The sequence below is a fragment of the Salmo salar genome, chromosome 28 (genome assembly GCF_965601325.2).
Source record: "Salmo salar chromosome 28, fSalSal1, whole genome shotgun sequence".
Taxonomy (NCBI): domain Eukaryota; kingdom Metazoa; phylum Chordata; class Actinopteri; order Salmoniformes; family Salmonidae; genus Salmo; species Salmo salar.
In genome coordinates this window covers 40,960,001-40,982,500 of record NC_138318.1, presented here as the reverse complement: position 1 = coordinate 40,982,500, position 22,500 = coordinate 40,960,001, and the positions used below count along the sequence as shown (strand labels likewise).

Below are 22,500 nucleotides of genomic sequence, written 5' to 3'. Positions count from 1 at the left end.
GTAGTGCTCTGCTGCTGTCCTGTGGTCATACTGAAGGTAGTGCTCTGCTGCTGTCCTGTGGTCATACTGAAGGTAGTGCTCTGCTGCTGCCCTGTGATTATACTGAAGGTAGTGCTCTGCTGCTGCCCTGTGATTATACTGAAGGTAGTGCTCTGCAGCTGTCCTGTGGTCATACTGAAGGTAGTGCTCTGCAGCTGTCCTGTGGTCATATTGAAGGTAGTGCTCTGCTGCTGTCCTGTGATTATACTGAAGGTAGTGCTCTGCTGCTGCCCTGTGATTATACTGAAGGTAGTGCTCTGCCAGCTGTCCTGTGATTATACTGAAGGTAGTGCTCTGCCAGCTGTCCTGTGGTTATACTGAAGGTAGTGCTCTGCTGCTGTCCTGTGGTCATACTGAAGGTAGTGCTCTGCAGCTGTCCTGTGATTATACTGAAGGTAGTGCTCTGCTTCTGTGTTTCAGCCAGCTCCAGCTGATGAGACTGGGCTTTGCTCTGCCTGTCTGCCCTGAGACACACTGATCCACCATGGGGAACGGGAACAGCGCCGTCGAGGTCCAAGCACCGGTAAGACATGGGATGAGAGAAACTAACTGACCCGCTGCCCACTGGGCAAAAACTGGCTGAATCAACATTGTTTCCACGTCATTTCAACAATATAATTCAATGTGTTGACGTTGAAACAACGTGGAAAACTGATTGGATTTGAAAAAAGTAATCAATGTTAAAAGTCACCAACTTTTTGACCTAAATCCAATGATATGGTGAAATGTTTTGAATTCAAGTTGAATTCAGGTTAGCTGACAACTAAACTAAATGTAAATCAAAACTAGACGTTGAAATGATGTCTGTCCTCAGTGCTACTCCTGGCTACTACAGCCACTTCTACCAGCTAGAATCTACTACTACTAGCTACTATAGCCACTTCTACCTGCTAGAATCTACTACTCCTGGCTACTATAGCCACTTCTACCAGCTAGAATCTACTACTACTAGCTACTATAGCCACTTCTACCAGCTAGAATCTGCTACTACCGGCTACTATAGCCACTTCTACCAGCTATAATCTACTACTACCAGCTACTATAGCCACTTCTACCAGCTAGAATCTACTACTACTAGCTACTATAGGCACTTCTACCAGCTAGAATCTACTACTACTGGCTACTATAGCCACTTCTACCAGCTAGAATCTGCTACTACCGGCTACTATAGCCACTTCTACCAGCTAGAATCTACTACTACTGGCTACTATAGCCACTTCTACCTGCTAGAATCTACTACTACTAGCTACTATAGCCACTTCTACCTGCTAGAATCTACTACTACTAGCTACTATAGCCACTTCTACCAGCTAGAATCTACTACTACTAGCTACTATATCCACTTCTACCAGCTAGAATCTACTACTACCAGCTACTATAGCCACTTCTACCAGCTAGAATCTACTACTACTAGCTACTATATCCACTTCTACCAGCTAGAAACTGCTACTCCTGGCTACTATAGCCACTTCTACCAGCTAGAATCTACTACTACTAGCTACTATATCCACTTCTACCAGCTAGAATCTACTACTACCAGCTACTATAGCCACTTCTACCTGCTAGAATCTACTACTACTAGCTACTATAGCCACTTCTACCTGCTAGAATCTACTACTACCAGCTACTATAGCCACTTCTACCTGCTAGAATCTACTACTACCAGCTACTATAGCCACTTCTACCAGCTAGAATCTACTTCCCCTGGCTACTATAGCCACTTCTACCTGCTAGAATCTACTACTACCAGCTACTGTAGCCACTTCTACCAGCTAGAATCTACTACTACCAGCGACTATAGCCACTTTTACCAGCTAGAATCTGCTACTACCGGCTACTATAGCCACTTCTACCAGCTAGAATCTACTACTACCAGCTACTATAGCCACTACTACCAGCTAGAATCTACTACTCCTGGCTACTATAGCCACTTCTACCAGCTAGAATCTACTACTACCAGCTACTATAGCCACTTCTACCAGCTAGAATCTACTACTACCAGCTACTATAGCCACTTCTACCAGCTAGAATCTACTACTACCAGCTACTATAGCCACTTCTACGAGCTAGAATCTACTACTACCAGCTACTATAGCAATTTCTACCAGGGGCTGCTACTCCTGGCTACTATAGCCACTTCTACCAGCTAGAAACTACAACAACCGGCTACTATAGCCACTTCTACCAGCTAGAAACTGCTACTCCTGGCTACTATAGCCACTTCTACCAGCTAGAATCTACTACTACCAGCTACTATAGCCACTTCTACCAGCTAGAATCTACTACTACCAGCTACTATAGCCATATCTACCAGGGGCTGCTACTCCTGGCTACTATAGCCACTTCTACCAGCTAGAATCTACTACTACCAGCTACTATAGCCACTTCTACCAGCTAGAAACTGCTACTCCTGGCTACTATAGCCACTTCTACCAGCTAGAATCTACTACTACCAGCTACTATAGCCACTTCTACCAGCTAGAATCTACTACTACCAGCGACTATAGCCACTTCTACCAGCTAGAATCTACTACTACCAGCTACTATAGCCACTTCTACCAGCTAGAATCTACTACTACCAGCTACTATTGCCACTTCTACCAGCTAGAATCTACTACTACCAGCTACTATAGCCATTTCTACCAGGGGCTGCTACTCCTGGCTACTATAGCCACTTCTACCAGCTAGAATCTACTACTACCAGCTACTATATCCACTTCTACCAGCTACTATAGCCACTTCTACCTGCTAGAATCTACTACTACCAGCTACTATAGCCACTTCTACCAGCTAGAATCTACTTCCCCTGGCTACTATAGCCACTTCTACCTGCTAGAATCTACTACTACCAGCTACTATAGCCACTTCTACCAGCTAGAATCTACTACTACCAGCGACTATAGCCACTTTTACCAGCTAGAATCTGCTACTACCGGCTACTATAGCCACTTCTACCAGCTAGAATCTACTACTACCAGCTACTATAGCCACTACTACCAGCTAGAATCTACTACTCCTGGCTACTATAGCCACTTCTACCAGCTAGAATCTACTACTACCAGCTACTATAGCCACTTCTACCAGCTAGAATCTACTACTACCAGCTACTATAGCCACTTCTACCAGCTAGAATCTACTACTACCAGCTACTATAGCCACTTCTACGAGCTAGAATCTACTACTACCAGCTACTATAGCAATTTCTACCAGGGGCTGCTACTCCTGGCTACTATAGCCACTTCTACCAGCTAGAAACTACAACAACCGGCTACTATAGCCACTTCTACCAGCTAGAAACTGCTACTCCTGGCTACTATAGCCACTTCTACCAGCTAGAATCTACTACTACCAGCTACTATAGCCACTTCTACCAGCTAGAATCTACTACTACCAGCTACTATAGCCATATCTACCAGGGGCTGCTACTCCTGGCTACTATAGCCACTTCTACCAGCTAGAATCTACTACTACTAGCTACTATAGCCACTTCTACCTGCTAGAATCTACTACTACCAGCTACTATAGCCACTTCTACCAGCTAGAAACTGCTACTCCTGGCTACTATAGCCACTTCTACCAGCTAGAATCTACTACTACCAGCTACTATAGCCACTTCTACCAGCTAGAATCTACTACTACCAGCGACTATAGCCACTTCTACCAGCTAGAATCTACTACTACCAGCTACTATTGCCACTTCTACCAGCTAGAATCTACTACTACCAGCTACTATAGCCATTTCTACCAGGGGCTGCTACTCCTGGCTACTATAGCCACTTCTACCAGCTAGAATCTACTACTACCAGCTACTATATCCACTTCTACCAGCTAGAAACTGCTACTCCTGGCTACTATAGCCACTTCTACCAGCTAGAATCTACTACTACTAGCTACTATAGCCACTTCTACCAGCTAGAATCTACTACTACCAGCTACTATAGCCACTTCTACCAGCTAGAATCTACTACTACCAGCTACTATAGCCACTTCTACCAGCTAGAATCTACTACTACCAGCTACTATAGACACTTCTACCAGCTAGAATCTGCTACTCCTGGCTACTATAGCCACTTCTACCAGCTAGAATCTACTACTACCAGCTACTATAGCCACTTCTACCAGCTAGAATCTGCTACTCCTGGCTACTATAGCCAAATTTACCAGCTAGAATCTGCTACTATCGGCTACTATAGCCACTTCTACCAGCTAGAATCTGGTACTCCTGGCTACTATAGCCACTTCTACCAGCTAGAATCTACTACTACCAGCTACTGTAGCCACTTCTACCATCTAGAATCTGCTACTACCGGCTACTATAGCCACTTCTACCAGCTAGACTCTACTACTCCTGGCTACTATAGCCTCTTCTACCAGCTAGAAACTGCTACTCCTGGCTACTATAGCCACTTCTACCAGCTAGATTCTGCTACTACCGGCAACTATAGCCACTTCTACCTGCTAGAAACTGCTACTCCTGGCTACTATAGCCACTTCTACCAGCTATTATAGCCACTTCTACCAGCTACTATAGCCACTTCTACCAGCTAGAATCTACTACTACCAACTACTATAGCCACTTCTACCAGCTAGAATCTTCTACCAGCAGCTACTATAGCCACTTCTACCAGCTAGAATCTGCTACTACCAGCTACTATAGCCACTTCTACCAGCTAGAATCTACTACTATCAGCTACTATAGCCACTTATACCAGATAGAATCTGCTACTACCAGCTACTATTGCCACTTCTACCAGCTAGAATCTACTACTACCAGCTACTACAGCCACTTCTACCAGCTAGAATCTGCTACTCCTGGCTACTATAGTCATTTCTACCACCTAGAATCTGCTACTACCAGCTACTATAACCACTTCTACCAGCTAGAATCGGCTATCCTGGCTACTATAGCCACTTCTAGCCAGTAGTAGAATCGGCTACTACTGGCTAGTCTAGTTATCCAGGCTAGCAAACTGGTACCAGGCTAGTTATCCAGGCTAGCCAACTGGTACCAGGCTAGTTATCCAGGCTAGCCAACTGGTACCAGGCTAGTTATCCAGGCTAGCCAACTGGTACCAGGCTAGTTATCCACTGATGGTACTGAGCTAACAAATATAACATTGGTTTCCTAGCATGGTCAGTAACTCTGTGGAATTCTGGGATTGTTTTAATAGGATTAAAACATAAACATTAGACGATTTTCCCTCCCAGTGGACTATTATACGCTGAACTGCCTTGTGCTTGGCTTTCTCAGAGATAATCCTGAATGGCACCCTATTCTCTATTTAGTGTCATTGTTATCTTTTTGGGCCTATGGGGTATTCTTCAAAAGTAGTGCACTATGTAGGGAATAGGATGCCGTTTGTCCTATAGGCCCTGGTCAAAGGTAGTGCACTGAATAGGGAATAGGATGTCGTTCGTCCTATAGGCCCTGGTTAAAAGTAGTGCACTATTTAGGGAATAGGATGTTGTTCGTCCTATAGGCCCTGGTCCAAAGTAGTGTACTATATAGGGAATAGGATGCCGTTCGTCCTATAGGCCCTTGTCAAAAGTAGCGCACTATGTAGGAAATAGGATGCCATTTGGGACTCATTCTCAGAGTGACGTTTTAGAGTGCTCTTGTTATCGCTCAACAACATTGCTTTGTTCCATCTGTCTGTAGTTAATTCTGCTCGTGCAGACAGACATGCCTCATGCCTATGGTCTTGCCAAATACCAATCTTTTCAACCTGTAGACGTAACATAGTAAACGAAAAATCCGGGAAACTCAAATTAGTACGTATGGTATGGTATGGTATGTATTAATTTGTGGATGTCTATCATTCATTTCGTATGATATGTTACGAATTGCAATTCGCTCCAAATGCACAAATTTGCAATACGTACAATATGTTATGAATTCCAATTTGTTGTGGCTAACGTTAGATAGGAGGCTAACTCTAATGTTAGCTAAGTGGCTAACTCTAATGTTAGCTAAGTGGCTAACGTTAGCTAGGTGGCTAACGTTAGCTAGGTGGCTAACGTTAGCTAGGTGGCTAACTCTAATGTTAGCTAAGTGGCTAACGTTACCTAGGCTAGGAGTTAGGGGTTAGAGTTAGGTTAAAGAGTTAAGATTAGGGTTAAGGGAAGGGTTAGATAACATGCTAAGTAGTTGCAAAGTTCCTAATTAGCTACATTTACATATATCACATTTACATTTTAGTAATTTAGCAGATGCTCTTATCCAGAGCGATTTACGAGAGGAACAATAGTTAAGTGCCTTGCTCAATAAAATGCTAAAGTTAATAATAATAATAATAATAATAATAATAATAATAATACATTTAATTTGTATATAATAATAATACATTTAATTTCAGATTATGATTTTTTTTATATATATACAATAAAAACAACATACATTTAGAATCAGGTATAATATCAACAGTGGGCTAGGTGCTGAATATATTTTAGATTGGGATTAGGATTATGAAAAATCTGTAGAAGTGGGTTGCTGAATATATTTTAGATTGGGACTAGGATTATGAAACATCTGTAGAAGTGGGTTGCTGAATATATTTTAGATTGGGACTAGGATTATGAAACACATGTAGAAGTGGGGTGCTGAATATATTTTAGATTGGGACTAGGATTATAAAAAACCTGTAGAAGTGGGTTTTTAATTAAGGACTGTTTTCAAAGTTCAGTGATAGAAAGGCTCTCAGATGGTCAGGGAGAACATTCCATAGGCGTGAGGGGCAAGGGAGCAGAAGGCTAGTTGATGTACTTGGGGCTTATTAATCCATTCAAGGCTTTAAATTACAAGCATGAGAATTTTGTATCAAATCAAATCAAATGTATTTATATAGCCCTTCTTACATCAGCTGATGTCACAAAGTGCTGTACAGAAACCCAGCCTAAAACCCCCCCAAACAGCAAGCAATGCAGGTGTAGAAGCACGGAAGTCGGTCCTGTAGTTGTCCGTGATGAGATTCGAACCTTTGGGTCCGCTAGACGTTCGCGTTATACGCCCACACATCCAATCAGTTTTTGTTGTTGTTGCCATTAGCAGAAATGTGTGATTTTTTTAAATTTGACACTTCCCTGTTTCAGCCAGAAGGTGGCACCACTGAGAATGTAGTTGCTGGTTCTACCAGCTCAGGGAGACCAAAATCATTTGCAACAGCTACAGTTGAGATGGAGATACAGCGTGTGTGTGTGTGTGTGTGTGTGTGTGTGTGTGTGTGTGTGTGTGTGTGTGTGTGTGTGTGTGTCCATCTGTCTGTGTGCGTCTCGTGTGTGTGTGTGTGTGTGTGTGTGTGTGTGTGTGCGTCTTGTGTGTGTGCGTCTCGTGTGTGTGTGTTTCTTAAGTGATTTTGCTCATGCATTTAAGAAGTAGGTAACAGCTGCATCTGGTTTGAACTCACCAATTTGAATCTGGAACGATGGACAAAACACACACAAGGAAGGTGTGACTGACAGATGGTTGTTTGTCCATGTCAGAGAGTCAATCAAGTTGAGGGGGTCTGTCTGTAGAGATAATGGTGGTCTGTCTGTAGAGATAAAGGTGGTCTGTCTGTAGAGATAAAGGTAGTCTGTCTGTAGAGATAAAGGTGGTCTGCCTGTAGAGGTAAGGTTGTCTGTCTGTAGAGATAAAGGTGGTCTGTCTGTAGAGATAAAGGTGGTCTGCCTGTAGAGATAAAGGGGGTCTGTCTGTAGAGATAAAGGGGGTCTGTCTGTAGAGATAAAGGTGGTCTGCCTGTAGAGATAAAGGTGGTCTGTCTGTAGAGATAAAGGTGGTCTGTCTGTAGAGATAAAGGTGGTCTGTCTGTAGCGATAAAGGTGGTCTGTCTGTAGAGATAAAGGTGGTCTGTCAGCAGAGATAAAGGTGGTCTGCCTGTAGAGATAAAGGTGGTCTGTCAGTAGAGATAAAGGTGGTCTGCCTGTAGAGATAAAGGTGGTCTGTCAGTAGAGATAAAGGTGGTCTGTCTGTAGAGATAAAGGTGGTCTGTCTGTAGAGATAAAGGGGGTCTGTCTGTAGAGATAAAGGTGGTCTGTCTGTAGAGATAAAGGTGCTCTGTCAGTAGAGATAAAGGTGGTCTGTCTGTAGAGATAAAGGTGGTCTGTCTGTAGAGATAAAGGTGGTCTGTCTGTAGAGATAAAGGTGGTCTGTCAGTAGAGATAAAGGTGGTCTGTCTGTAGAGATAAAGGTGGTCTGTCTGTAGAGATAAAGGTGGTCTGTCAGTAGAGATAAAGGTGGTCTGTCTGTAGAGATAAAGGTGGTCTGTCTGTAGAGATAAAGGTGGTCTGTCAGTAGAGATAAAGGTGGTCTGTCTGTAGAGATAAAGGTGGTCTGTCTGTAGAGATAAAGGTGGTCTGTCAGTAGAGATAAAGGTGGTCTGTCAGTAGAGATAAAGGTGGTCTGTCAGTAGAGATAAAGGGGGTCTGTCTGTAGAGATAAAGGTGGTCTGTCTGTAGAGATAAAGGTGGTCTGTCTGTAGAGATAAAGGTGGTCTGTCAGTAGAGATAAAGGTGGTCTGTCTGTAGAGATAAAGGTGGTCTGTCTGTAGAGATAAAGGTGGTCTGTCAGTAGAGATAAAGGTGGTCTGTCAGTAGAGATAAAGGTGGTCTGCCTGTAGAGATAAAGGTGGTCTGTCAGTAGAGATAAAGGTGGTCTGTCAGTAGAGATAAAGGTGGTCTGTCTGTAGAGATAAAGGTGGTCTGTCTGTAGAGATAAAGGTGGTCTGTCTGTAGAGATAAAGGTGGTCTGTCTGTAGAGATAAAGGTGGTCTGTCAGTAGAGATAAAGGTGGTCTGCCTGTAGAGATAAAGGTGGTCTGTCAGTAGAGATAAAGGTGGTCTGTCTGTAGAGATAAAGGTGGTCTGTCAGTAGAGATAAAGGTGGTCTGTCAGTAGAGATAAAGGTGGTCTGTCAGTAGAGATAAAGGTGGTCTGCCTGTAGAGATAAAGGTGGTCTGTCAGTAGAGATAAAGGTGGTCTGTCTGTAGAGATAAAGGTGGTCTGCCAGTAGAGATAAAGGTGGTCTGTCTGTAGAGATAAAGGTGGTCTGTCTGTAGAGATAAAGGTGGTCTGTCAGTAGAGATAAAGGTGGTCTGCCTGTAGAGATAAAGGTGGTCTGTCAGTAGAGATAAAGGTGGTCTGTCTGTAGAGATAAAGGTGGTCTGTCAGTAGAGATAAAGGTGGTCTGTCTGTAGAGATAAAGGTGGTCTGTCAGTAGAGATAAAGGTGGTCTGTCTGTAGAGATAAAGGTGGTCTGTCTGTAGAGATAAAGGTGGTCTGTCAGTAGAGATAAAGGTGGTCTGCCTGTAGAGATAAAGGTGGTCTGTCAGTAGAGATAAAGGTGGTCTGTCTGTAGAGATAAAGGTGGTCTGTCAGTAGAGATAAAGGTGGTCTGCCTGTAGAGATAAAGGTGGTCTGTCTGTAGAGATAAAGGTGGTCTGTCTGTAGAGATAAAGGTGGTCTGTCTGTAGAGATAAAGGTGGTCTGTCAGTAGAGATAAAGGTGGTCTGTCAGTAGAGATAAAGGTGGTCTGTCTGTAGAGATAAAGGTGGTCTGTCAGTAGAGATAAAGGTGGTCTGTCTGTAGAGATAAAGGTGGTCTGTCAGTAGAGATAAAGGTGGTCTGTCTGTAGAGATAAAGGTGGTCTGCCTGTAGAGATAAAGGTGGTCTGTCAGTAGAGATAAAGGTGGTCTGTCAGTAGAGATAAAGGTGGTCTGTCAGTAGAGATAAAGGTGGTCTGTCTGTAGAGATAAAGGTGGTCTGCCTGTAGAGATAAAGGTGGTCTGTCTGTAGAGATAAAGGTGGTCTGTCTGTAGAGATAAAGGTGGTCTGTCAGTAGAGATAAAGGTGGTCTGTCTGTAGAGATAAAGGTGGTCTGTCAGTAGAGATAAAGGTGGTCTGTCAGTAGAGATAAAGGTGGTCTGTCAGTAGAGATAAAGGTGGTCTGTCAGTAGAGATAAAGGTGGTCTGCCTGTAGAGATAAAGGTGGTCTGTCAGTAGAGATAAAGGTGGTCTGTCTGTAGAGATAAAGGTGGTCTGCCAGTAGAGATAAAGGTGGTCTGTCTGTAGAGATAAAGGTGGTCTGTCTGTAGAGATAAAGGTGGTCTGTCAGTAGAGATAAAGGTGGTCTGCCTGTAGAGATAAAGGTGGTCTGTCAGTAGAGATAAAGGTGGTCTGTCTGTAGAGATAAAGGTGGTCTGTCAGTAGAGATAAAGGTGGTCTGTCTGTAGAGATAAAGGTGGTCTGTCAGTAGAGATAAAGGTGGTCTGTCTGTAGAGATAAAGGTGGTCTGTCTGTAGAGATAAAGGTGGTCTGTCAGTAGAGATAAAGGTGGTCTGCCTGTAGAGATAAAGGTGGTCTGTCAGTAGAGATAAAGGTGGTCTGTCTGTAGAGATAAAGGTGGTCTGTCAGTAGAGATAAAGGTGGTCTGTCTGTAGAGATAAAGGTGGTCTGTCTGTAGAGATAAAGGTGGTCTGTCTGTAGAGATAAAGGTGGTCTGTCAGTAGAGATAAAGGTGGTCTGTCAGTAGAGATAAAGGTGGTCTGTCTGTAGAGATAAAGGTGGTCTGTCAGTAGAGATAAAGGTGGTCTGTCTGTAGAGATAAAGGTGGTCTGTCAGTAGAGATAAAGGTGGTCTGTCTGTAGAGATAAAGGTGGTCTGCCTGTAGAGATAAAGGTGGTCTGTCAGTAGAGATAAAGGTGGTCTGTCAGTAGAGATAAAGGTGGTCTGTCAGTAGAGATAAAGGTGGTCTGTCTGTAGAGATAAAGGTGGTCTGCCTGTAGAGATAAAGGTGGTCTGTCTGTAGAGATAAAGGTGGTCTGTCTGTAGAGATAAAGGTGGTCTGTCAGTAGAGACAGCTAGATTCTGCTACTACCGGCAACTATAGCCACTTCTACCTGCTAGAAACTGCTACTCCTGGCTACTATAGCCACTTCTACCAGCTATTATAGCCACTTCTACCAGCTACTATAGCCACTTCTACCAGCTAGAATCTACTACTACCAACTACTATAGCCACTTCTACCAGCTAGAATCTTCTACCAGCAGCTACTATAGCCACTTCTACCAGCTAGAATCTGCTACTACCAGCTACTATAGCCACTTCTACCAGCTAGAATCTACTACTATCAGCTACTATAGCCACTTATACCAGATAGAATCTGCTACTACCAGCTACTATTGCCACTTCTACCAGCTAGAATCTACTACTACCAGCTACTACAGCCACTTCTACCAGCTAGAATCTGCTACTCCTGGCTACTATAGTCATTTCTACCACCTAGAATCTGCTACTACCAGCTACTATAACCACTTCTACCAGCTAGAATCGGCTATCCTGGCTACTATAGCCACTTCTAGCCAGTAGTAGAATCGGCTACTACTGGCTAGTCTAGTTATCCAGGCTAGCAAACTGGTACCAGGCTAGTTATCCAGGCTAGCCAACTGGTACCAGGCTAGTTATCCAGGCTAGCCAACTGGTACCAGGCTAGTTATCCAGGCTAGCCAACTGGTACCAGGCTAGTTATCCACTGATGGTACTGAGCTAACAAATATAACATTGGTTTCCTAGCATGGTCAGTAACTCTGTGGAATTCTGGGATTGTTTTAATAGGATTAAAACATAAACATTAGACGATTTTCCCTCCCAGTGGACTATTATACGCTGAACTGCCTTGTGCTTGGCTTTCTCAGAGATAATCCTGAATGGCACCCTATTCTCTATTTAGTGTCATTGTTATCTTTTTGGGCCTATGGGGTATTCTTCAAAAGTAGTGCACTATGTAGGGAATAGGATGCCGTTTGTCCTATAGGCCCTGGTCAAAGGTAGTGCACTGAATAGGGAATAGGATGTCGTTCGTCCTATAGGCCCTGGTTAAAAGTAGTGCACTATTTAGGGAATAGGATGTTGTTCGTCCTATAGGCCCTGGTCCAAAGTAGTGTACTATATAGGGAATAGGATGCCGTTCGTCCTATAGGCCCTTGTCAAAAGTAGCGCACTATGTAGGAAATAGGATGCCATTTGGGACTCATTCTCAGAGTGACGTTTTAGAGTGCTCTTGTTATCGCTCAACAACATTGCTTTGTTCCATCTGTCTGTAGTTAATTCTGCTCGTGCAGACAGACATGCCTCATGCCTATGGTCTTGCCAAATACCAATCTTTTCAACCTGTAGACGTAACATAGTAAACGAAAAATCCGGGAAACTCAAATTAGTACGTATGGTATGGTATGGTATGTATTAATTTGTGGATGTCTATCATTCATTTCGTATGATATGTTACGAATTGCAATTCGCTCCAAATGCACAAATTTGCAATACGTACAATATGTTATGAATTCCAATTTGTTGTGGCTAACGTTAGATAGGAGGCTAACTCTAATGTTAGCTAAGTGGCTAACTCTAATGTTAGCTAAGTGGCTAACGTTAGCTAGGTGGCTAACGTTAGCTAGGTGGCTAACGTTAGCTAGGTGGCTAACTCTAATGTTAGCTAAGTGGCTAACGTTACCTAGGCTAGGAGTTAGGGGTTAGAGTTAGGTTAAAGAGTTAAGATTAGGGTTAAGGGAAGGGTTAGATAACATGCTAAGTAGTTGCAAAGTTCCTAATTAGCTACATTTACATATATCACATTTACATTTTAGTAATTTAGCAGATGCTCTTATCCAGAGCGATTTACGAGAGGAACAATAGTTAAGTGCCTTGCTCAATAAAATGCTAAAGTTAATAATAATAATAATAATAATAATAATAATAATAATACATTTAATTTGTATATAATAATAATACATTTAATTTCAGATTATGATTTTTTTTATATATATACAATAAAAACAACATACATTTAGAATCAGGTATAATATCAACAGTGGGCTAGGTGCTGAATATATTTTAGATTGGGATTAGGATTATGAAAAATCTGTAGAAGTGGGTTGCTGAATATATTTTAGATTGGGACTAGGATTATGAAACATCTGTAGAAGTGGGTTGCTGAATATATTTTAGATTGGGACTAGGATTATGAAACACATGTAGAAGTGGGGTGCTGAATATATTTTAGATTGGGACTAGGATTATAAAAAACCTGTAGAAGTGGGTTTTTAATTAAGGACTGTTTTCAAAGTTCAGTGATAGAAAGGCTCTCAGATGGTCAGGGAGAACATTCCATAGGCGTGAGGGGCAAGGGAGCAGAAGGCTAGTTGATGTACTTGGGGCTTATTAATCCATTCAAGGCTTTAAATTACAAGCATGAGAATTTTGTATCAAATCAAATCAAATGTATTTATATAGCCCTTCTTACATCAGCTGATGTCACAAAGTGCTGTACAGAAACCCAGCCTAAAACCCCCCCAAACAGCAAGCAATGCAGGTGTAGAAGCACGGAAGTCGGTCCTGTAGTTGTCCGTGATGAGATTCGAACCTTTGGGTCCGCTAGACGTTCGCGTTATACGCCCACACATCCAATCAGTTTTTGTTGTTGTTGCCATTAGCAGAAATGTGTGATTTTTTTAAATTTGACACTTCCCTGTTTCAGCCAGAAGGTGGCACCACTGAGAATGTAGTTGCTGGTTCTACCAGCTCAGGGAGACCAAAATCATTTGCAACAGCTACAGTTGAGATGGAGATACAGCGTGTGTGTGTGTGTGTGTGTGTGTGTGTGTGTGTGTGTGTGTGTGTGTGTGTGTGTGTGTGTGTGTGTGTGTGTCCATCTGTCTGTGTGCGTCTCGTGTGTGTGTGTGTGTGTGTGTGTGTGTGTGTGTGCGTCTTGTGTGTGTGCGTCTCGTGTGTGTGTGTTTCTTAAGTGATTTTGCTCATGCATTTAAGAAGTAGGTAACAGCTGCATCTGGTTTGAACTCACCAATTTGAATCTGGAACGATGGACAAAACACACACAAGGAAGGTGTGACTGACAGATGGTTGTTTGTCCATGTCAGAGAGTCAATCAAGTTGAGGGGGTCTGTCTGTAGAGATAATGGTGGTCTGTCTGTAGAGATAAAGGTGGTCTGTCTGTAGAGATAAAGGTAGTCTGTCTGTAGAGATAAAGGTGGTCTGCCTGTAGAGGTAAGGTTGTCTGTCTGTAGAGATAAAGGTGGTCTGTCTGTAGAGATAAAGGTGGTCTGCCTGTAGAGATAAAGGGCGTCTGTCTGTAGAGATAAAGGGGGTCTGTCTGTAGAGATAAAGGTGGTCTGCCTGTAGAGATAAAGGTGGTCTGTCTGTAGAGATAAAGGTGGTCTGTCTGTAGAGATAAAGGTGGTCTGTCTGTAGCGATAAAGGTGGTCTGTCTGTAGAGATAAAGGTGGTCTGTCAGCAGAGATAAAGGTGGTCTGCCTGTAGAGATAAAGGTGGTCTGTCAGTAGAGATAAAGGTGGTCTGCCTGTAGAGATAAAGGTGGTCTGTCAGTAGAGATAAAGGTGGTCTGTCTGTAGAGATAAAGGTGGTCTGTCTGTAGAGATAAAGGGGGTCTGTCTGTAGAGATAAAGGTGGTCTGTCTGTAGAGATAAAGGTGCTCTGTCAGTAGAGATAAAGGTGGTCTGTCTGTAGAGATAAAGGTGGTCTGTCTGTAGAGATAAAGGTGGTCTGTCTGTAGAGATAAAGGTGGTCTGTCAGTAGAGATAAAGGTGGTCTGTCTGTAGAGATAAAGGTGGTCTGTCTGTAGAGATAAAGGTGGTCTGTCAGTAGAGATAAAGGTGGTCTGTCTGTAGAGATAAAGGTGGTCTGTCTGTAGAGATAAAGGTGGTCTGTCAGTAGAGATAAAGGTGGTCTGTCTGTAGAGATAAAGGTGGTCTGTCTGTAGAGATAAAGGTGGTCTGTCAGTAGAGATAAAGGTGGTCTGTCAGTAGAGATAAAGGTGGTCTGTCAGTAGAGATAAAGGGGGTCTGTCTGTAGAGATAAAGGTGGTCTGTCTGTAGAGATAAAGGTGGTCTGTCTGTAGAGATAAAGGTGGTCTGTCAGTAGAGATAAAGGTGGTCTGTCTGTAGAGATAAAGGTGGTCTGTCTGTAGAGATAAAGGTGGTCTGTCAGTAGAGATAAAGGTGGTCTGTCAGTAGAGATAAAGGTGGTCTGCCTGTAGAGATAAAGGTGGTCTGTCAGTAGAGATAAAGGTGGTCTGTCAGTAGAGATAAAGGTGGTCTGTCTGTAGAGATAAAGGTGGTCTGTCTGTAGAGATAAAGGTGGTCTGTCTGTAGAGATAAAGGTGGTCTGTCTGTAGAGATAAAGGTGGTCTGTCAGTAGAGATAAAGGTGGTCTGCCTGTAGAGATAAAGGTGGTCTGTCAGTAGAGATAAAGGTGGTCTGTCTGTAGAGATAAAGGTGGTCTGTCAGTAGAGATAAAGGTGGTCTGTCAGTAGAGATAAAGGTGGTCTGTCAGTAGAGATAAAGGTGGTCTGCCTGTAGAGATAAAGGTGGTCTGTCAGTAGAGATAAAGGTGGTCTGTCTGTAGAGATAAAGGTGGTCTGCCAGTAGAGATAAAGGTGGTCTGTCTGTAGAGATAAAGGTGGTCTGTCTGTAGAGATAAAGGTGGTCTGTCAGTAGAGATAAAGGTGGTCTGCCTGTAGAGATAAAGGTGGTCTGTCAGTAGAGATAAAGGTGGTCTGTCTGTAGAGATAAAGGTGGTCTGTCAGTAGAGATAAAGGTGGTCTGTCTGTAGAGATAAAGGTGGTCTGTCAGTAGAGATAAAGGTGGTCTGTCTGTAGAGATAAAGGTGGTCTGTCTGTAGAGATAAAGGTGGTCTGTCAGTAGAGATAAAGGTGGTCTGCCTGTAGAGATAAAGGTGGTCTGTCAGTAGAGATAAAGGTGGTCTGTCTGTAGAGATAAAGGTGGTCTGTCAGTAGAGATAAAGGTGGTCTGCCTGTAGAGATAAAGGTGGTCTGTCTGTAGAGATAAAGGTGGTCTGTCTGTAGAGATAAAGGTGGTCTGTCTGTAGAGATAAAGGTGGTCTGTCAGTAGAGATAAAGGTGGTCTGTCAGTAGAGATAAAGGTGGTCTGTCTGTAGAGATAAAGGTGGTCTGTCAGTAGAGATAAAGGTGGTCTGTCTGTAGAGATAAAGGTGGTCTGTCAGTAGAGATAAAGGTGGTCTGTCTGTAGAGATAAAGGTGGTCTGCCTGTAGAGATAAAGGTGGTCTGTCAGTAGAGATAAAGGTGGTCTGTCAGTAGAGATAAAGGTGGTCTGTCAGTAGAGATAAAGGTGGTCTGTCTGTAGAGATAAAGGTGGTCTGCCTGTAGAGATAAAGGTGGTCTGTCTGTAGAGATAAAGGTGGTCTGTCTGTAGAGATAAAGGTGGTCTGTCAGTAGAGATAAAGGTGGTCTGTCTGTAGAGATAAAGGTGGTCTGTCAGTAGAGATAAAGGTGGTCTGTCAGTAGAGATAAAGGTGGTCTGTCAGTAGAGATAAAGGTGGTCTGTCAGTAGAGATAAAGGTGGTCTGCCTGTAGAGATAAAGGTGGTCTGTCAGTAGAGATAAAGGTGGTCTGTCTGTAGAGATAAAGGTGGTCTGCCAGTAGAGATAAAGGTGGTCTGTCTGTAGAGATAAAGGTGGTCTGTCTGTAGAGATAAAGGTGGTCTGTCAGTAGAGATAAAGGTGGTCTGCCTGTAGAGATAAAGGTGGTCTGTCAGTAGAGATAAAGGTGGTCTGTCTGTAGAGATAAAGGTGGTCTGTCAGTAGAGATAAAGGTGGTCTGTCTGTAGAGATAAAGGTGGTCTGTCAGTAGAGATAAAGGTGGTCTGTCTGTAGAGATAAAGGTGGTCTGTCTGTAGAGATAAAGGTGGTCTGTCAGTAGAGATAAAGGTGGTCTGCCTGTAGAGATAAAGGTGGTCTGTCAGTAGAGATAAAGGTGGTCTGTCTGTAGAGATAAAGGTGGTCTGTCAGTAGAGATAAAGGTGGTCTGTCTGTAGAGATAAAGGTGGTCTGTCTGTAGAGATAAAGGTGGTCTGTCTGTAGAGATAAAGGTGGTCTGTCAGTAGAGATAAAGGTGGTCTGTCAGTAGAGATAAAGGTGGTCTGTCTGTAGAGATAAAGGTGGTCTGTCAGTAGAGATAAAGGTGGTCTGTCTGTAGAGATAAAGGTGGTCTGTCAGTAGAGATAAAGGTGGTCTGTCTGTAGAGATAAAGGTGGTCTGCCTGTAGAGATAAAGGTGGTCTGTCAGTAGAGATAAAGGTGGTCTGTCAGTAGAGATAAAGGTGGTCTGTCAGTAGAGATAAAGGTGGTCTGTCTGTAGAGATAAAGGTGGTCTGCCTGTAGAGATAAAGGTGGTCTGTCTGTAGAGATAAAGGTGGTCTGTCTGTAGAGATAAAGGTGGTCTGTCAGTAGAGACAGCTAGATTCTGCTACTACCGGCAACTATAGCCACTTCTACCTGCTAGAAACTGCTACTCCTGGCTACTATAGCCACTTCTACCAGCTATTATAGCCACTTCTACCAGCTACTATAGCCACTTCTACCAGCTAGAATCTACTACTACCAACTACTATAGCCACTTCTACCAGCTAGAATCTTCTACCAGCAGCTACTATAGCCACTTCTACCAGCTAGAATCTGCTACTACCAGCTACTATAGCCACTTCTACCAGCTAGAATCTACTACTATCAGCTACTATAGCCACTTATACCAGATAGAATCTGCTACTACCAGCTACTATTGCCACTTCTACCAGCTAGAATCTACTACTACCAGCTACTACAGCCACTTCTACCAGCTAGAATCTGCTACTCCTGGCTACTATAGTCATTTCTACCACCTAGAATCTGCTACTACCAGCTACTATAACCACTTCTACCAGCTAGAATCGGCTATCCTGGCTACTATAGCCACTTCTAGCCAGTAGTAGAATCGGCTACTACTGGCTAGTCTAGTTATCCAGGCTAGCAAACTGGTACCAGGCTAGTTATCCAGGCTAGCCAACTGGTACCAGGCTAGTTATCCAGGCTAGCCAACTGGTACCAGGCTAGTTATCCAGGCTAGCCAACTGGTACCAGGCTAGTTATCCACTGATGGTACTGAGCTAACAAATATAACATTGGTTTCCTAGCATGGTCAGTAACTCTGTGGAATTCTGGGATTGTTTTAATAGGATTAAAACATAAACATTAGACGATTTTCCCTCCCAGTGGACTATTATACGCTGAACTGCCTTGTGCTTGGCTTTCTCAGAGATAATCCTGAATGGCACCCTATTCTCTATTTAGTGTCATTGTTATCTTTTTGGGCCTATGGGGTATTCTTCAAAAGTAGTGCACTATGTAGGGAATAGGATGCCGTTTGTCCTATAGGCCCTGGTCAAAGGTAGTGCACTGAATAGGGAATAGGATGTCGTTCGTCCTATAGGCCCTGGTTAAAAGTAGTGCACTATTTAGGGAATAGGATGTTGTTCGTCCTATAGGCCCTGGTCCAAAGTAGTGTACTATATAGGGAATAGGATGCCGTTCGTCCTATAGGCCCTTGTCAAAAGTAGCGCACTATGTAGGAAATAGGATGCCATTTGGGACTCATTCTCAGAGTGACGTTTTAGAGTGCTCTTGTTATCGCTCAACAACATTGCTTTGTTCCATCTGTCTGTAGTTAATTCTGCTCGTGCAGACAGACATGCCTCATGCCTATGGTCTTGCCAAATACCAATCTTTTCAACCTGTAGACGTAACATAGTAAACGAAAAATCCGGGAAACTCAAATTAGTACGTATGGTATGGTATGGTATGTATTAATTTGTGGATGTCTATCATTCATTTCGTATGATATGTTACGAATTGCAATTCGCTCCAAATGCACAAATTTGCAATACGTACAATATGTTATGAATTCCAATTTGTTGTGGCTAACGTTAGATAGGAGGCTAACTCTAATGTTAGCTAAGTGGCTAACTCTAATGTTAGCTAAGTGGCTAACGTTAGCTAGGTGGCTAACGTTAGCTAGGTGGCTAACGTTAGCTAGGTGGCTAACTCTAATGTTAGCTAAGTGGCTAACGTTACCTAGGCTAGGAGTTAGGGGTTAGAGTTAGGTTAAAGAGTTAAGATTAGGGTTAAGGGAAGGGTTAGATAACATGCTAAGTAGTTGCAAAGTTCCTAATTAGCTACATTTACATATATCACATTTACATTTTAGTAATTTAGCAGATGCTCTTATCCAGAGCGATTTACGAGAGGAACAATAGTTAAGTGCCTTGCTCAATAAAATGCTAAAGTTAATAATAATAATAATAATAATAATAATAATAATAATACATTTAATTTGTATATAATAATAATACATTTAATTTCAGATTATGATTTTTTTTATATATATACAATAAAAACAACATACATTTAGAATCAGGTATAATATCAACAGTGGGCTAGGTGCTGAATATATTTTAGATTGGGATTAGGATTATGAAAAATCTGTAGAAGTGGGTTGCTGAATATATTTTAGATTGGGACTAGGATTATGAAACATCTGTAGAAGTGGGTTGCTGAATATATTTTAGATTGGGACTAGGATTATGAAACACATGTAGAAGTGGGGTGCTGAATATATTTTAGATTGGGACTAGGATTATAAAAAACCTGTAGAAGTGGGTTTTTAATTAAGGACTGTTTTCAAAGTTCAGTGATAGAAAGGCTCTCAGATGGTCAGGGAGAACATTCCATAGGCGTGAGGGGCAAGGGAGCAGAAGGCTAGTTGATGTACTTGGGGCTTATTAATCCATTCAAGGCTTTAAATTACAAGCATGAGAATTTTGTATCAAATCAAATCAAATGTATTTATATAGCCCTTCTTACATCAGCTGATGTCACAAAGTGCTGTACAGAAACCCAGCCTAAAACCCCCCCAAACAGCAAGCAATGCAGGTGTAGAAGCACGGAAGTCGGTCCTGTAGTTGTCCGTGATGAGATTCGAACCTTTGGGTCCGCTAGACGTTCGCGTTATACGCCCACACATCCAATCAGTTTTTGTTGTTGTTGCCATTAGCAGAAATGTGTGATTTTTTTAAATTTGACACTTCCCTGTTTCAGCCAGAAGGTGGCACCACTGAGAATGTAGTTGCTGGTTCTACCAGCTCAGGGAGACCAAAATCATTTGCAACAGCTACAGTTGAGATGGAGATACAGCGTGTGTGTGTGTGTGTGTGTGTGTGTGTGTGTGTGTGTGTGTGTGTGTGTGTGTGTGTGTGTGTGTGTGTGTCCATCTGTCTGTGTGCGTCTCGTGTGTGTGTGTGTGTGTGTGTGTGTGTGTGTGTGCGTCTTGTGTGTGTGCGTCTCGTGTGTGTGTGTTTCTTAAGTGATTTTGCTCATGCATTTAAGAAGTAGGTAACAGCTGCATCTGGTTTGAACTCACCAATTTGAATCTGGAACGATGGACAAAACACACACAAGGAAGGTGTGACTGACAGATGGTTGTTTGTCCATGTCAGAGAGTCAATCAAGTTGAGGGGGTCTGTCTGTAGAGATAATGGTGGTCTGTCTGTAGAGATAAAGGTGGTCTGTCTGTAGAGATAAAGGTAGTCTGTCTGTAGAGATAAAGGTGGTCTGCCTGTAGAGGTAAGGTTGTCTGTCTGTAGAGATAAAGGTGGTCTGTCTGTAGAGATAAAGGTGGTCTGCCTGTAGAGATAAAGGGGGTCTGTCTGTAGAGATAAAGGGGGTCTGTCTGTAGAGATAAAGGTGGTCTGCCTGTAGAGATAAAGGTGGTCTGTCTGTAGAGATAAAGGTGGTCTGTCTGTAGAGATAAAGGTGGTCTGTCTGTAGCGATAAAGGTGGTCTGTCTGTAGAGATAAAGGTGGTCTGTCAGCAGAGATAAAGGTGGTCTGCCTGTAGAGATAAAGGTGGTCTGTCAGTAGAGATAAAGGTGGTCTGCCTGTAGAGATAAAGGTGGTCTGTCAGTAGAGATAAAGGTGGTCTGTCTGTAGAGATAAAGGTGGTCTGTCTGTAGAGATAAAGGGGGTCTGTCTGTAGAGATAAAGGTGGTCTGTCTGTAGAGATAAAGGTGCTCTGTCAGTAGAGATAAAGGTGGTCTGTCTGTAGAGATAAAGGTGGTCTGTCTGTAGAGATAAAGGTGGTCTGTCTGTAGAGATAAAGGTGGTCTGTCAGTAGAGATAAAGGTGGTCTGTCTGTAGAGATAAAGGTGGTCTGTCTGTAGAGATAAAGGTGGTCTGTCAGTAGAGATAAAGGTGGTCTGTCTGTAGAGATAAAGGTGGTCTGTCTGTAGAGATAAAGGTGGTCTGTCAGTAGAGATAAAGGTGGTCTGTCTGTAGAGATAAAGGTGGTCTGTCTGTAGAGATAAAGGTGGTCTGTCAGTAGAGATAAAGGTGGTCTGTCAGTAGAGATAAAGGTGGTCTGTCAGTAGAGATAAAGGGGGTCTGTCTGTAGAGATAAAGGTGGTCTGTCTGTAGAGATAAAGGTGGTCTGTCTGTAGAGATAAAGGTGGTCTGTCAGTAGAGATAAAGGTGGTCTGTCTGTAGAGATAAAGGTGGTCTGTCTGTAGAGATAAAGGTGGTCTGTCAGTAGAGATAAAGGTGGTCTGTCAGTAGAGATAAAGGTGGTCTGCCTGTAGAGATAAAGGTGGTCTGTCAGTAGAGATAAAGGTGGTCTGTCAGTAGAGATAAAGGTGGTCTGTCTGTAGAGATAAAGGTGGTCTGTCTGTAGAGATAAAGGTGGTCTGTCTGTAGAGATAAAGGTGGTCTGTCTGTAGAGATAAAGGTGGTCTGTCTGTAGAGATAAAGGTGGTCTGTCAGTAGAGATAAAGGTGGTCTGCCTGTAGAGATAAAGGTGGTCTGTCAGTAGAGATAAAGGTGGTCTGTCTGTAGAGATAAAGGTGGTCTGCCAGTAGAGATAAAGGTGGTCTGTCTGTAGAGATAAAGGTGGTCTGTCTGTAGAGATAAAGGTGGTCTGTCAGTAGAGATAAAGGTGGTCTGCCTGTAGAGATAAAGGTGGTCTGTCAGTAGAGATAAAGGTGGTCTGTCTGTAGAGATAAAGGTGGTCTGTCAGTAGAGATAAAGGTGGTCTGTCTGTAGAGATAAAGGTGGTCTGTCAGTAGAGATAAAGGTGGTCTGTCTGTAGAGATAAAGGTGGTCTGTCTGTAGAGATAAAGGTGGTCTGTCAGTAGAGATAAAGGTGGTCTGCCTGTAGAGATAAAGGTGGTCTGTCAGTAGAGATAAAGGTGGTCTGTCTGTAGAGATAAAGGTGGTCTGTCAGTAGAGATAAAGGTGGTCTGCCTGTAGAGATAAAGGTGGTCTGTCTGTAGAGATAAAGGTGGTCTGTCTGTAGAGATAAAGGTGGTCTGTCTGTAGAGATAAAGGTGGTCTGTCAGTAGAGATAAAGGTGGTCTGTCAGTAGAGATAAAGGTGGTCTGTCTGTAGAGATAAAGGTGGTCTGTCAGTAGAGATAAAGGTGGTCTGTCTGTAGAGATAAAGGTGGTCTGTCAGTAGAGATAAAGGTGGTCTGTCTGTAGAGATAAAGGTGGTCTGCCTGTAGAGATAAAGGTGGTCTGTCAGTAGAGATAAAGGTGGT

General features: G+C 42.9%; 1 protein-coding gene across 3 annotated transcripts in view; it reads left to right on the top strand.

The window, feature by feature from the left end:
- Positions 1-22,500, top strand: part of LOC106589972 (uncharacterized) — a 230,297-nt gene that overhangs the window by 9,389 nt on the left and 198,408 nt on the right. For all 3 annotated transcript variants that reach the window (XR_014383054.1, XM_082970596.1, XM_082970595.1), the window contains exon 2: positions 460-562. Coding sequence is in view for 2 of the 3 variants with exons in the window: in XM_082970596.1 (XP_082826722.1) it covers positions 524-562 (39 nt within the window). In the remaining variant the exon portion in view is untranslated. The remainder of the gene's footprint in view (positions 1-459; positions 563-22,500) is intronic.